Below are 15,426 nucleotides of genomic sequence, written 5' to 3'. Positions count from 1 at the left end.
TTGCAGATGATTTGCGGACATCAATGTAAGTGAATGGCACTGCGGGTGTCAGCGGAATACCATCCGCTGACACCCGATTTTCCTCCTGTCAGTTCTGTTCCGTTTTAATGAACGGAACAGAACCCTATTTTTCCTTCCGTGTAAAAAACGGAAAGGAAGGAAAATCGGATGTCAGCGGTGTCATCCGCTGACATCCGCAGTGCCATAGACATACATTATGTCCGCATATCATCCGCAAACGGATGGGATGATATGCGGGCACAAGGAGCGGATGACAGAAATGTCATCCGCTCCGTGGAAAAAAAAAAAAAAAAAAGTCCCGCAGCGGACCTTTCACACGGAGCGGCCGTGTGAAAGGAGCCTAAGGGAAAGATTTTTGTCATTTTTATTGTTTTTTTTTTTTTAACGAGTAATGGCAGCGATCTGCGATTTTTTTTGCGGGACTGCGACATTGTGGCGGACAGATCGGACCCCTGACTGACATTTTTGACACTTTTGGGGGTACCAGTGACATTACTACAGTAATCAGTGCTATACATAGGCACTGTTACTGTAAAAATGACACTGGCAAGGAAGGGGTTAACTTTATTGGAGAAGGAGGGGTTAAGTGAGTCCCTAGGGGCGTGCTTCTAACTGTTATGGGATGTGGCTGTTTGTGTAACTACAGTGATATACAATCCTGTATAGCAGGACCGTATGATCTCTGCACTTACACAGGGGAGAACGACACGCGGCTTTGTTTACATTAGCCGCCTGCCTTTCTCCCTCTGTAACGGACAATCGTGATGTCCGCCGGTCACACGCGCAGGGATCACAGTGAGGGGGCGGCAGTGCGCCCCCTATTGGCTCGCAGGCGAGTGACGTACCCATACCTCACTTTGCCTGCATGGGGCTGACCACCGCAGTATATGTACTTGCGGCGGTAGGCAAGCGGTTAAACTCAGTGCCTTATCTTCATTATATCAGCCACAGAACCTGTGTAAATATGTGCCCTGGTTTAAAGGGATGAGGTGACAACTCCAAATTGTGGGATTCCTTCCACTTTCAGTAAAACAGGACAAATAGAGAAGGTGAATCTCAGGAAGAGGGGCACAGACAGCAATAAAAACTGACACTCTATCCAAAAATGACATAAAGGTGTCAGCAGCCCCTTCTATTAGGAGGAGGAAGTCCCATACAGGAAGCTGCCCAATACCTAACACTCACGTCTTGTCATTAGCAGCCCCCACACACACACACCTACACCTTCCCTGGTACTTACCAGCACAGGCAGCCTATCTAGGGGGAGACAGGAAACTTTTCACCCACCAGCCTGGTGCCCGCACTTCACCCACTCATCTCCTCACCAATCACATTTCCGCCTTCTCCTCTCCCTGCTTTCACCACACTGGAAACTGCAACTAATCCGTACACCCCCTCCGCCTACACCCCTTGTATGCCGCCTCACCTCCCATTCAACTAACAGAGCCTCCGCTCACGTTTAACATGTACCTTTAAGAGGGCGTGTCTGTGGGCTAGCTGTATAGCTGGCGATTGGTTGGTGCGGGTAGAGCGGGGAGTGGTCTATAAGCAGGAAGTAGATGATGCTCAGAAGATCCGTACAGTGAGGTTAGCCATGTGGATGGGAGGGTGTGAGAGATGAATGTGGGTTGTAGGGTGTATGGAGGGGGATTGGGGGTGAGGGCAGTGCGCAGAGCTTTGTACTAGCTGTCTATATGTGCAGCATTAAACCACTATGGTTAGCACAACTCATACATGGGCACAGACATCCCTTTAATCCAGGACACATATTAATGACACAGGTTCTGAGGCTAATATAATGAAGAGAAGGCACCGAGTGAGTTTAATTACCACCTTAATCTGCCCCAGAACCTGTGTAATAATATGTGTGTCCTGGTTTAAAGGGATGAGGTAGCACAGAGCTGGTCCTGACTGAGCAGAGGTTGGGGGGAGGGGATATTGGGATTTCTAATAGGGCTCCCTGAATGCTGCCAGAAGCAGTGTCCTGCATTCACACTTGTCCCTTTGTAAATGTATGTAAATCCTGTGTTTTTGCACCACACGCATAGGACTGCGCATGGACATTCCTGACACCTTTTTAACCACTTCTGGACCGGAAGGATTTGCCCCCTTAATGACCAGGCCATATTTTGCAATTCGGCACTGCGTTACTCTAACGGACAATTGGGCGGTCGTGCCACGCTGTACCCAAATAAAATTGATGTCCTTTTTTCCCTACAAATAGAGCTTTCTTTTGGTGGTATCTGATCACCTCTGCGATTTTTATTTTTTGCGTTATAAACAAAAAAAGAGCAACAATTCTGAAAAAAAACACCAATATTTTTCACATTCTGCTATATAACATTCCCATAAAAATTAATTTAAAAATCAAAATTTTTAACATTTTAGGCCAATTTGTTTTCTGCTACATATTTTTGGTAAAAAAAATTGCAATAAGCGCATTTTGATTGGTTTGCGCAAAAGTTATCGTGCCTACTAGCTATGGGAAAGATTTATGTAATTTTTATTGTTTTTTTTTTACTAGTAATTGCGGCGATCTGCGATTTTTTTTTTTTTTTTTTGCGGGACTGTGACATTATGACGGACAGATCGGAACCCTGACTGACATTTTTCACATTTATGGGGGGACCAGTGACATTACTATAGTATCAGTGCTAAAAATATGCACTGTTACTGTAATAATGACACTGGCAGGGAAGGGGTTAACACAGTAAGTCATTAAGGGGTTAAATGTGTACCTAGGGACGTTTTTCTAACTGTGGGAGGGGCATGGCTTGTGAAATGATCACAGAGACATGTGATCCTATATAGAAGGATCACAGGAGCTCTGTGATCATTCCAGGGAGAAGAACGGTCAGCTGTGTTTACAACAGCTGACCGTTGTTCTCTCTCAGCAGGGAGCGATCGTGGGTGTCAGGTGGCATCGAAGTCCCCGCTGATGAGTGGGGGGAGCGCGGTGGCGCGCACTCACCCCCTAGCTGCAGGCGCGTGACCAACGTATACCTACGTCGGTTCGTACAGGAGGGCCGCACTGCCGCAGTATTACTGCGGTGGGCGGTCCGGAAGAGGTTAAATATTGAGTTTTGATTTTTTTTTTTTTTAACTGCATTTGAAGCACTTTTTTGCATGAAAACTACACAATTTATACTGTGTTTGGCGTGCCATTAGCAAATATGCAGCGCAAGCACCATACGCGTTTTATAAAATGTTTTGTAAATGCATATGAAATTGTGCGATCTTTACATTTGTATATGAAATGCTAAGTGTGAAAGGATAAGTTCACCTTAAAAAAATGCACATTTTTGCAGGAAAGAAACGTGCAATCGCAGGAGGCTGCAGAGCATTGCAGGTAGAGATGGGCTCGGGCATGTTCGAGTTTAACGTGCCCAATCCAGCCAGGAAGCGGACACTGCCTGATCTGTGCAGCTGTGGATTGGGAAATATCTCGCTGCCTATAATAAGTGGAGTGCAGTTTCAGCTTACTGGTGGCATCAGGCAAGTGCAAACTTGCACACCCGAGCCCATCTCTAATTGCAGGTGCCTGCAGACTATTTCTCCAGCTCTGTGCCTCCGTACAGGCTGTCAGTTTCAGAGCTGTAGGAAGTGTAAGTGAAATACAGGCACACTGATCAGCATGCCTGCAGTCCATAAAAACTACAAGTCCGTCTGCTGCGGTGGCAGATAGGGCTTGTAGTTTATTAATTCACAGATCCCTATAAATTAATAATGTGGTTGATGGGCAGAGCCAGGAAATTGCAAATGTGTCAGTGGGGGAGAAGAACCCCAAACCCGTTGTCAAAGCGAGGAAATGTGTCAGTGGGGGAGAGGAACCTCCACCTGCTTTCAAAGGGAGGCAATGTACCAGTGGGGGAGAGGAACCCCCACCTGCTGTCAAAGCGAAGAAATGCGTCAGTGGGGTAGAGGAACCCCCACCCACTGTCAAAGGGAGGCAATGTGTCAGTGGGGGAGAGGAACCCCTACTTGCTGTCAAAGGGAGGAAATGTGTCAGTGGGGGAGAGGAACCCACACCTGCTGTCAAAGGGAGGCAATGTGTCAATGGGGGAGAGGAACCCCCATCTGCAGTCAAAGGGAGGCATTGTGCCAGTGGGGGAGAGGAACCCCCACACACTGTCAAAGGGAGGCAATGTGTCAGTAGGGTAGAAGAACCCCCACCTGCTGTCAAAGGGAAGCAATGTCTTAGTGAGGGAGAGGAACTCCCACCCGGTGTCAAAGGGAAGCAATGTGCCAGTGGGGGAGAGGAACCCCTACCTGCTGTCAAAAGGAAGGCAATGTGTCAGTGGGGGAGAGGACCCCCCACTGTCAAAGCGAGGAAATGTGTTAGTGGGGGAGAGGAACCCCCACCCATTGTCAAAGCAAGGAAATGTGTCAGTGGGGTAGAGGAACTCCCACCCGGTGTCAAAGGGAAGCAACGTGTCAGTGGGGGAGAGGAATCCCCCACCCACTGTCAAAGGGAGGCAATGTGTCAGTGGGGAAGAGGAACCCCCACCTGCTTTCCAAGGGAGGCAATGTGTCAGTGGGGGAGAGGAACCCCCATCCTCTGTCAAAGGAAGGCAATGTGCCAGTGGGGGAGAGGAACCCCCATCCTCTGTCAAAGGAAGGCAATGTGCCAGTGGGGGAGAGGAACCCCCACCTGCTTTCCAAGGGAGGCAATGTGTCAGTGGGGGAGAGGAACCCCCATCCTCTGTCAAAGGGAGGCAATGTGTCAGTGGGTGAGAGGAACCCCCATCCTCTGTCAAAGGAAGGCAATGTGCCAGTGGGGGAGAGGAACCCCCACCTGCTTTCCAAGGGAGGCAATGTGTCAGTGGGGGAGAGGAACCCCCACCCTCTGTCAAAGGGAGGCAATGTGCCAGTGGGGGGAGAGGAACCCCCACCTGCTGTCAAAGTGAGGGGATTTAAAGGGGACAGGGGAATCTGCTTGAACATGTTACCCCTTAAATACAGATGTAACATGTTCAGAAGGCGAACCTGTCTTTGCATGCTGACTGTGAGAATAATACAGAGGATGGGACATTGATCGTAGAATAAATGGTGTCCTCTATCTAGGAAGAGGGTGCTTAGATGAGCACCTCATTTTAACGTAGATAACTGAGTGACATTATTTTTACTAGAGCCCCTCTTTTTTTATCCCAGTGTTGCTGATCAACCACAGTCCCTTTACAGTAATTTCCTCTCTACGTGCATATACTGTACTTCAACAATAGCTGCATGGCATTTCTCAGGGTGGCTTTCCTGAAGGCGACAACAGTAGACCATGCCTGCGTCAAACGCGTGGAACCCGCCACTTGTAGTCTCAATCTGGAGTCAGGGTGTCAATGCAACATGCTACCCTGTCACCCAAAGGAAGCTCCTGCTCCTTTTTGAACAACAATCGCCGCGTGTTGCTATTTCCTGCGATAGCAGCACAATTTATTGCGGCAAAATCGCACCGCAATTGGGGGGCAATTAAGAAATAATGGCATCGCAAGTGTGTTGTGCATTTTGCCACAATTTTAAATCGTGGGCAGAATCAAGGCGATTCTGCCTGAAATTCAGAACACCCAGGTGTGAATAGAACCTAAAGGTCTTTTCTGCATTACACCTCATGGGATAGGCCTTTTGGCTGAGACTGAGGCAATTTTTGTTACCAGGCCACAAGACCTACCTATTATGCACAATGTTGGTACTTTTTATTTACTCCAAGATGCTACGGCGCTTAGGAGGAATCTCACCTTTCTGGAATACAAAAAAAAAAAAAAAAAGAAAAGCTGCTACCATAACATTTAAAATTAACACACAAACCCATTTCTTTCAGGGAGTGCTATCCCATAAACACAACAATATTATTATTATAATATTAGCATATATAAAATCACCAAGTGATAAGTGAAATCAACAATCCACCATAAAGGGAAAGTAGTAACTTAAAGAACAGTTTTATTCACCCAAAAAAGAAGTCCCCTTTTAATTTATACAAATTCACAATAAATTCAAGTTCCAAAGTGCATCTTGTTTTCCACATCTGTTTCACCACAGTGAACAAAGTGAAATCCACTCCCCTTATGGTTCAACACTCAGCGACTTCTTTTGCCCATTATTTTACTGATTGGCACGATGGGCATTGGAAACTCTTTCCGGATAAATAGGTCCTCATTAAAACCAGATATCACCATAGGTTAATATGCTCATTTGTGGTCAAAGGAAAGAATAGCGCACATAGCATAATTTCATTTAAAACGCTTTGTTTAAACTAAAATCTATTTAATAAAACTAAATAAGTATATTGCCCATCACATCATATACCAAATAAACCAGCAAACCATTCTGGATAGTCGGCATGTTGACCTCCCGCCCTGACGCGTTTTGTCATTACGCCTTCACCTGAGGGTGTGGCCATACGGCCTGGCAACACAGCTCTTATAGATGTCCGAACGCCCAGACTTAACCCTTCCAGATACTGCAGTCCCAGATCTCTCCAGGACTGCTGAGCTGAGTAAAGCCATAGGAGGCCAGCTCTTCTACAGTACATGTTTAATACCAAACTCCATACTAAATTCATCATTGCTAATCACTTGCAATTTGTATAAACATTATTATATTTAAAAAAAAATCATTAAAATATTTGATATTTTCCATACATACCAAATTAACACTATTATTAAAAATAGTTTAAATTAATTATCGTATAATCCAAACTTCAGGAAATATTAAAAGTTTATTGATTATTAAGCAAATGTAGGTCTTCAATAATTTGGCAATTATTTGGATAACATACAACTACTTATCCGTTCCTTGTATCAATAGATACAAAAAGTCTACATGAGACAAAGATAAATAATTTCAGAACTTTTTCCACATTTAATGTGACCTAAAAACTGTACGGGAATCTTCCTGATCTTCAGGAATCTGCCTGATGATGCTATGATCAGCGAAATGCATTGAGGGTCCAGTACGTCACGTCCGGTTTGCGGGAATCTGTAGCGTGGAACGCAGAAGGAACACTTCCCAGCGGTTCCTACTGACTTGTATTCATTGCCTACTGCAAGTGCCTTAAGTGGCACCAATAAATGTGAGTTTCTTTCATTTATTCTACCTTTAATAAAAATTACTTCACCATGAGTACCTCTCCATGTGTTTTTTGAGCCACCTGGGATTTGAGCCATCCATATAGGAGAATATTACCCCTGAATCTTCACCTAGGAGGAGGGTGTCGCTGCAGGACCTTAAAGCTCTAACTGCAATATAGGTCCTTAGAGGCCTTAGTGCTTCTGGTAAGTGACCTCAGCTCACTGGGTGAAGGATCAGATATCCCCACGTCACTTTTATATCCCACTAAGAGATGAAGCACAGAGAAACCACACAAGAATTGTCACTATTTCACTTGGAACTTTTATATCCCATATGGACTTTCTGGCAATTTTTTTAATTAATTTTTATGGTGTGTCACTTTTTCATCATTCATATTTGTGTCCACTGTCCAGCACTCATTCACATTTATTCAATCCACACTTTAGTTCCTATTTATTTGTCCTGGAGTTTTTCTTCTATGGTTTATTGCATGAAGCAACCCACCTACAGGCATACCCCACTTTTAAGTACAAAATGTGACCAGAGCATGTATGTAAAACGAAAATGTACTTAAAGTGAAGCAATACCTTTTTTCATTTCTCAATGCATGCAAATACATTAGCTCCATAGGAAATCTTGGTCAGCTTGACATGGCACTGCTCCCAAACCATAAATGACAAGGACATGAAGTTTGGGGAGCATGTTAAGGGGATTCAGGACTATGACATGGTAGATTACCTATGGTTTGGGAGCAGTGCCATGTCAAGCTGACTAAGATTTCCAATAGACGCCAATGTTAAAAACCGGAAGTAGTGACATGCCAAGCTGACCAGGCTGTGTCTGTACTTGCGAGTGTACGTAAAGTGAGTGTACTTAAAGCGGAGTTCCGGGCACAGAATCATTTTTTTCAATGAACATACCCCCGGGACAGTCAGGGCTAGTACATTCCACAATGGCTAGCCTCTGATCTGTCCCGGTTCGCACTTACCTGCAAGAAGAAATACTCACTTTTAAAATTTCTTCTCCAGCGTTGCCATCTCTGTTGTGGCAGCTGAAGCCAGCGCGATCCTCTTCTGTGTCCTCTTCCGCGTCTTCTTCTCCCAGAATGCGCCTTCACCGGCCCCTCTCGTCACTTCCGGTGCGGCGCCGCATTCCTTCACAGCTTCTGGGCATGCCCAGAAGCTGTTTAGCAGGGAATGCGGCGTCGCACCGGAAGTGACGAGCGGGGCCGGTGCCGTCGCATTGATTCCTGGGAGCGATGACGTTCAGCTCCCAGGAATCATTGCAAACCGGAAGTGACGACGCGGGCCGCGGCCACAGAGGGAGGAAGTGGAAAATAGGTGAGTATTTCATTCTACAATTACAAGGTAAGTAAAAAAAAAAAATAAAATAACTCTAACTATCCAATTCCTTTTCAGGTGAAGAAGAGCAAGCGGATGGACACAAAATCGATTAGGTCGATTTTGTGCCCGGAACTCCGCTTTAAAACGGGGTATGCCTGTACTTATATCATTATATCTTGTTTGCATAAATTGGTGCACCCTCTTATAACACCAGTATTATTGTGTTTAGGAGGAATATTGCACTAGCATTTTTCTTATTAATTCTGCCATTTATTCACGTCTGCTTTGTGTACCATTACCAATTGTTCTAGGTATATTTTTTATTATTTGAGTTGTTTTGCACTGATATTAGTCGCATTTGGTGATTTATTTTAGCACTATTACATTCATTATTTAGGGTTGTGATTTAAGAGAATATTCGTAAATCTTTACAAAAAGTGCAGCGCTAAAGTAATTTGAATAATAATGTGGCAAGTGGAGAACCACAAAAAAAACATATACAATATAAGCAAAATAGTGTCCAAAATACTGAATAAAGTCCCAAAACAGAAATGCAAATGAAAATGAATCCGCATGCAAGGTGTTGAGGAGAACAATCCTTTTCAGTGACACCCAGGGAAAAGTGAAGGATGGGGACACCTCTGTGCACAAGTATCACAAGCAGCTTACCAGAACTCCTTGGCAACTCAATTTAATGAGACAGCCTCTCCCAGCAAGATGTTATACCAATGTCACCAGCGGTTGTCAAGCTCCAATGCTTCATAATCACTCCATCATATAAGCATGAGTATATAAAAAGAATAAAAGCCCATAGCGTAATTCCGTAACATATAAAATCCAATTTATTAAAAGAATACTACTCACAGTGAGAAGGTAAAAAACAGGTACATAGAACAGTGCGGCGTCCCGCAATTGTCCAAAACAGCATCAAGCAATGTAAAGCAGCCGGCTCCGTAAGGGGGCGTGTGGACTTTGCATCTGGAGTCGCCAACGTTTCGTCATCAAAAGACTTCGTCTGGGACGAAACGTTGGCGACTCCAGATGCAAAGTCCACACGCCCCACTATTTTGCTTATATTGTATATGTTTTTTTTGTGGTTCTCCACTTGCCACATTATTATTCAAATTACTTTAGCGCTGCACTTTTTGTAAAGATTTTGGTTATTGATCACTGTTAGTTGATTTTGGTGCTAGCTGCTCACATAATTTCATATCGAATACACTGTCATTTATTTAACTTAGCGCAGGAATTTTTTTCTCTCCCTTTATAAGAGAATATTCGTGACTTGTTGTACTTATGTGTTAGCGCCTCACTACTTCCTTCATTTCTATTTAAGTTCATCTTACCTAAATTGAAGGCAGCTTCACAATAATTTGTTGTTTTATCTAAAAGGGAGGCACCATTACTCTCTACATTACCCCACACTCATCGTTCACATGACAACAACCCAAACCATACATCCAAATCAACAAAGGAATGGCTTCTCCAGAAGGTGAATACAATTTTGGAATTGCTCAGACCTGAATCAGATTGAAAATCTGTGGGGTGATCTGAAGAGCGCTGTGCACAGGAGATGCCCTCGCAATCTGACAGATTTGGAGTGTTGTGGCAAAGAAGAGTGGGCAAATATTGCCAACTCAAGATGTGCCATGCTGATAGACTCATACCCAAAAACACTGAGTGCTGTAATAAAATCAAAAGGTGCTTCAAAAAAGTATTAGTTTAAGGGTGTGCACAGTTATGCAACTATAATATTTTAGTTTTTTATTTTTTCTTCCCTCTATCTAAAAGATTTCAGTTTGTTCAACTGAGTTGTACAGTTTATAGGTCACATTAAAGGCGGAAAAAGTTCTGAAATGATTTGTTTTTGTCTAGTTTTTTTATATCACAGAAACCTGACATTTTAATAGGGGTATATATACTTTTTATATCCACTGTAACTGCTGGATGTCTATATACAGTACATGCAGAAATCATTAGACAGTATCGTTTCCTATCAACCTATCAGTGCTTTGTGTAGGCTGAACTGTCATAGCTGTCTGCAACAACCTGTCAGCTCAGCTGCAGTAATACATCTTCTTTTGATTTTGTCCGTGCCTGTCTATGTGAAGGATGCCTAAGTGCTGTACTCATTGTTTGCTATATTTGTGTGAACAATCCTGCTTTATTTTCTTTTTTTTTTTTTTTTAGATTATGCATCTGCAAAATGGAAGACAGATTCCCAGATAAATGCATTGATACTCTTTGTTATGTTAGTGACCATGTTGGTTTTTATGGAATTATCAAACATTCTCCAGCTGACTTTGTTGTCACAGAGATTGATGTCACCGGCCATCTGGTTACAGAAGATCACAGTAAAGAATCTGAACTCAAACTGAGAGATAATGAACCTGAGTTTAAAAAACAGAAGACTGACCAAAGGGATGTTGAAGATACCACCATACCAGGGCAGGCTGAATGTAAAGGTGAACCAGTGAGGGATAACGTGGACGATGTCGCTGAGACCCTCAGTCCATTGGATTGTGAGGAAGGCTTACACAACTTACTTAAGCTTTTGTTGAGTATAGAAGTGCAAAAAGCTTTAAACAACTTTGCCAACTCGGTAAAATCTTCTTTTGAATCCCAAGTTGAAAGATGTGAGTCAAGTGAACTTTCTTTGGGCCTCTTTTCCAGTAAAGATGAGAGAGCCACCATTCACAGCGCTGTGAGACAGACATTCCCATTCCTGGTAACTTTCACAAAAAACACAGAGCTCCTCGTTAAACCAAACCTGGATTACCAAGAGCTTTCTGGACTCACATCTGAAGAGGAAGCAGGCAAATTCTTTACATTTTTAGATGCAAAAGTCAAAAACTCTACGTTTACATTTCAACCAGATGTGAGTAAAGAACACAGGACATCTGTGCATCATTTCATCAGCAGGAAATTTGGGAAGTTAGTGGAAACCAAATCATTTTCGGAGAAAGACATTGATGGAGTGCAAAGAGCCTCCGTAACTGTGAGGTTCAGAGAGAAAAGGAGCTCCTCCGGGAAGAGGCAGAGAACAGACGAGCACTCTGAAATATTTACAGGTAGGAATTAATCTGGTCCTGTCACTTCACACAGGAAGTTTTGATAGCTGGGTACAATTATAGCATGAGAATATGGCTCTCATTCTGCGAGTGTTGTCCGTAAATGGATGTACTTTGAGGAAGTCCCAAAATGATCAAACGCACCTCTGATGTCTAGTCCTGCCAGTGTTAGTAATAATTTAAAACTGTAAACACATATGTGGATTTTCTGTCCAAGTACCCCCAAATATCGTGTGTATGTATGATGGTGGAACTAAATTCCCTCTCTAATATTTTCTTCTGTATGAGCATAAGAAAAAAACATGCTTATTGAAGTTCATCTTATGCCACTCTATTACTCTCTGTCACCACTACCCTGACAATCCTCCTCATTGAAACTTCTTGTTATGCACTCTATGGGATTCTGCATGTAAGCAGGCAAGCTGCAGGTCTCAGCCAGGTCTGAAATGATTGGAAGTGACTCACGGTCTGCGGAATCTCATGATGTGCATGCGTTCCTTACCGAAACACTGCCTCCCAGTATATGCGTTGTGGTCATCCCAGGAAATAGGGGGAGCCAGATGTCATTCTCACCCAGACGAGGAGTCAGGAAGTGGTGGGCTGCTTTTGTTTACAAAAATAAAAAAACTCTGACATTGTGTAAGAGGGAGAGAACAGCTGATACAAGGATAATCTGATGGGTAAAGCCCTGTACACTCAGGAAACAAATAGCCAGTACTGTAGCAACTGGCTGATATTTGACCCTTGTGCGACAGAAGCCGATCTCACAACTGGCTTCTGTCAAATGAGCATGCTGGATACTCAGCAGCTGGTGAGCTTTGACTGGTGGGGGAGGGGGAGGGGGAAATGGTCCCCCTGTCAGAATACAATAGCTCATCGGGGAGATCACTGTACTAACATCGCATAGTTAGTACTGCAAGCTCCTCTGGTTATTTTGTACAGCCCGCTGGGTTGAGAAAAAAAAAATGTAGGGCTCTTTCACACGGGCGGTCCGATCAGATCCGCCTGTCAGTTTTTTAGGCGGATCTATTCGGATCCTCCATGCAGCTCTATGGGGCAGCGGATGTCAGCGGAGACACCTCCGCTGACACCCGCTGTCATCCGTATCTGATCCTGTCTGTGAAATCCGGACGGATGGAAACCCTATTTTTCCATCCGTTCAGGTATCGGATCGGATGAGAGCGGACAGGCGGTCTGCTCTCATCCGATCCCCCATAGAGAGCAGCGGGGGCTGTGACACCTCCCTCTCCGCACTGCAAGCGAAGACGGAGCTGTCATCCGCCGGCTCAGCGGGGATCGCGGATCGATCCCAGCTGAGCAGCACGGATCCGCCTACGGAGCGGACCGCGTGAAAGAGCCCTTACTGTGTGTTCCAGGCTTCAAAATCCACTTTACATATACCTGTAAGATATCCTTAAAGTTGCCTGGGACTGGTCTAAAGGTTGCATTCCTCAAATTCTTTTCCCACTTCCTACATATATATTTATTTATTTTTTATACAACAATACTTAGTCCCCGTTCACACTAAGGCGACCTGTGAGGGGACCTGGTCGCCTCACAGGTCGCCGTAGGTCGCCTTCCATAGGGAAGCTGCGGACCCGTTCTAATAGGAGCGACACAAGTCGCTCCGACTTAGAAAAAGGGTCCGGAGCTTCTTTGGGGCGACCGCCATAGACTTCAATGTTATGAAGTCCGTGCTGGCCGTTCCGAGGTCGCCCCCCCAAGTCGGATCGCCCAGTGTGAACGGGGCCTTAGAGGGAGAGAATTATTGTACATGAAGAGTGGTTCAATTCAGTTTATACTGTAACTTTTATAACTAGAAACATACGGTAACGAAGTAGAAAAATCAGTAAGAGCCGGTTCACACTACTCCGACTTGGGACACGACTTGTGTGCCCTCAAGTCGCCCCAAGTCTCTTGTCATTACAAATTCAATGTAAATGAATGAGAGCCGTCTTAATATGCACTACTGAAGTCTCTCCGACTTCAGAAAAGGTTCCTGTACTACTTCAAGGTGACCTCTATCCGACTTGTGCACATAGACTTCAATGGGAGTCATCTCTAAGTTGGATCCTTATCTATTTTCAAGCGACTGTGACCAGACTTTCCAGGAAGAAGAAAAAGATTAGCCAGGCATTCCCCACAGACAAAGTCGCCTATCATTTAAGTCTCTTACAAGTCTCTTCAAAGTCGTGCTAAAAAGTCGCTCTTTCATGGGGCAACTTTCTGGTCGTGGTAGTGTGAACCGGCTCTTATAGCGTAAAAAATATTTTCTTACATCACATTGTTAAAATGATAAATACTAGTGGTTATTGTAGTAAAATGTTGATCCAGGGTATTGATTCAGGTGCAAATATAGAGTTATTAGCATTTTTTCTTTTTACCCTATGTGGTAAAATGTAATGGTTTAGGATGTTTTGTCTTCCCCAGGACTAGGGTTGCACAGATACCAGTATCAGTGCCTATACTAAGCATTTGCATGAGTACTTGTGCATATGCTCTGATACCTTTGCGGTGTGATTTTAGCCCATACAAAATTAATGAGCTCAACTCATACTGCAAAGAATCGCATGTGATTTGAACAGGAATGCAATGTGCTTGTCATGGTGACTTCAGCCTGGGTTCGCACAGGAGAGGTGTGGGAAAACGGCATGCAATTCAGACAGGAATCGCGCTGCATTTCTATTCAAATCGATTACGATTCTTTGTACTGCGATTTGAGCTCCTTTATTTATTATGGTCCCAAATCGCACCGCAAAGGTATCGGTACTCGGTATTGGCAGTATCCAAAGCTTCAGGAGTTGTTAGAGGTTGGACTTGAGACTTTTTTTAGCAAAATCTAAAAAACTTGATTTTGTTTTCTAGCATTTAGTTATTAAAAAGGATGTGATTGTGTTGTTGCAGCATTTACTCTTGAGAAGGAGAACTTGGAAACACTAGAGGCTATCAGCTACCTGTCATCTGTACTTGGTGTGCTTCCATCAGACTTCAGTTATGCAGGAATTAAAGATAAGAAAGCCATTACTTATCAGTCTATGGTTGTCAAGAAAGTGACTCCAGAGAGGTAAGTTAGGTTGAAAAGGGTCATCTAGTTCAAACAATATACAAAAAATGAACATAAATCATCCATACACAGAATCCTTAATCCACAGTTGATCCAGAGGAAGCCAAAAAAAAACTATAATGCATAGTCCAATTTGCTACAGTGGGGGAAGAATACATTTCTTCCTGATTCTCCAGAAGGCAATCGGATATTCCCTGGATCAACAAACTCTGATGTTATTACCTGTAAATGTTAATATCCAGTTATATGTTCTGCATTTGGGAATACATCCAGTTCTTTTTTTTTTTTTTATTTAATCAATCTGCTAAACTGGCGATAAATAGTTCTTGAGGTAATATGTACCACATTTTCACAACTCTTACTGTGAAGAAGTCTTTCCTTATGTGTAAGTTCATCTCTTTTCCTCTTAGGCAGGCCATACATTAACCACTTTAATTTTTTTTTTTTTTTTTTTACTCCCCCATGGGTGAATCCCTTCCACTGAGCTGTTGTATTCTTACAGCAGGAGGTTTCCCAGCCGTCAGAATACAATGCTTTTAGCCGCTGACAGTGATCGAATGAAAAAACTCAACAGGCTGGTTGTACTGAAGTTGATTATTAAATATACATAAACACATGGATTGAAATTGGGCCGGTTACAGCTGGAACGGCCAAATTTTGATCTGTCTATGGCTTGCTTAATTTTGATAATTATTGCTTACAGCTAGTGAAAACCCAAAATTCAGTATCTCAGAAAATTGGAATATTACATAAGATCAATAAAACAGGATTTTTAATTCAGAAATGTTTGCTTACTGAAAAAGTATATCCATGTACAGTATAGTATGCACTCAATACTTGGTGTGGCTCCTCTTGCATGAAT

At 43.5% G+C, this 15,426-nt stretch overlaps 1 protein-coding gene across 1 annotated transcript in view; it reads left to right on the top strand.

Moving 5' to 3' along the window:
• Window positions 1-3,376: 3,376 nt before the first annotated feature.
• The window catches only part of PUS7L (pseudouridine synthase 7 like), a gene marked incomplete at its 5' end in the record, with an annotated part of 34,069 nt that continues 22,019 nt past the window's right edge, over window positions 3,377-15,426 (top strand). The window contains 3 exons of the mRNA XM_082253541.1: window positions 3,377-3,516; window positions 10,620-11,500; window positions 14,405-14,564. Coding sequence (XP_082109667.1) covers window positions 3,377-3,516; window positions 10,620-11,500; window positions 14,405-14,564 — 1,181 coding nt within the window. The remainder of the gene's footprint in view (window positions 3,517-10,619; window positions 11,501-14,404; window positions 14,565-15,426) is intronic.

The sequence above is a fragment of the Pelophylax lessonae genome (genome assembly GCF_965119305.1).
Source record: "Pelophylax lessonae genome assembly, chromosome: 4".
NCBI classification, from domain to species: domain Eukaryota; kingdom Metazoa; phylum Chordata; class Amphibia; order Anura; family Ranidae; genus Pelophylax; species Pelophylax lessonae.
This window is presented reverse-complemented; position numbering and strand designations above follow the sequence as displayed.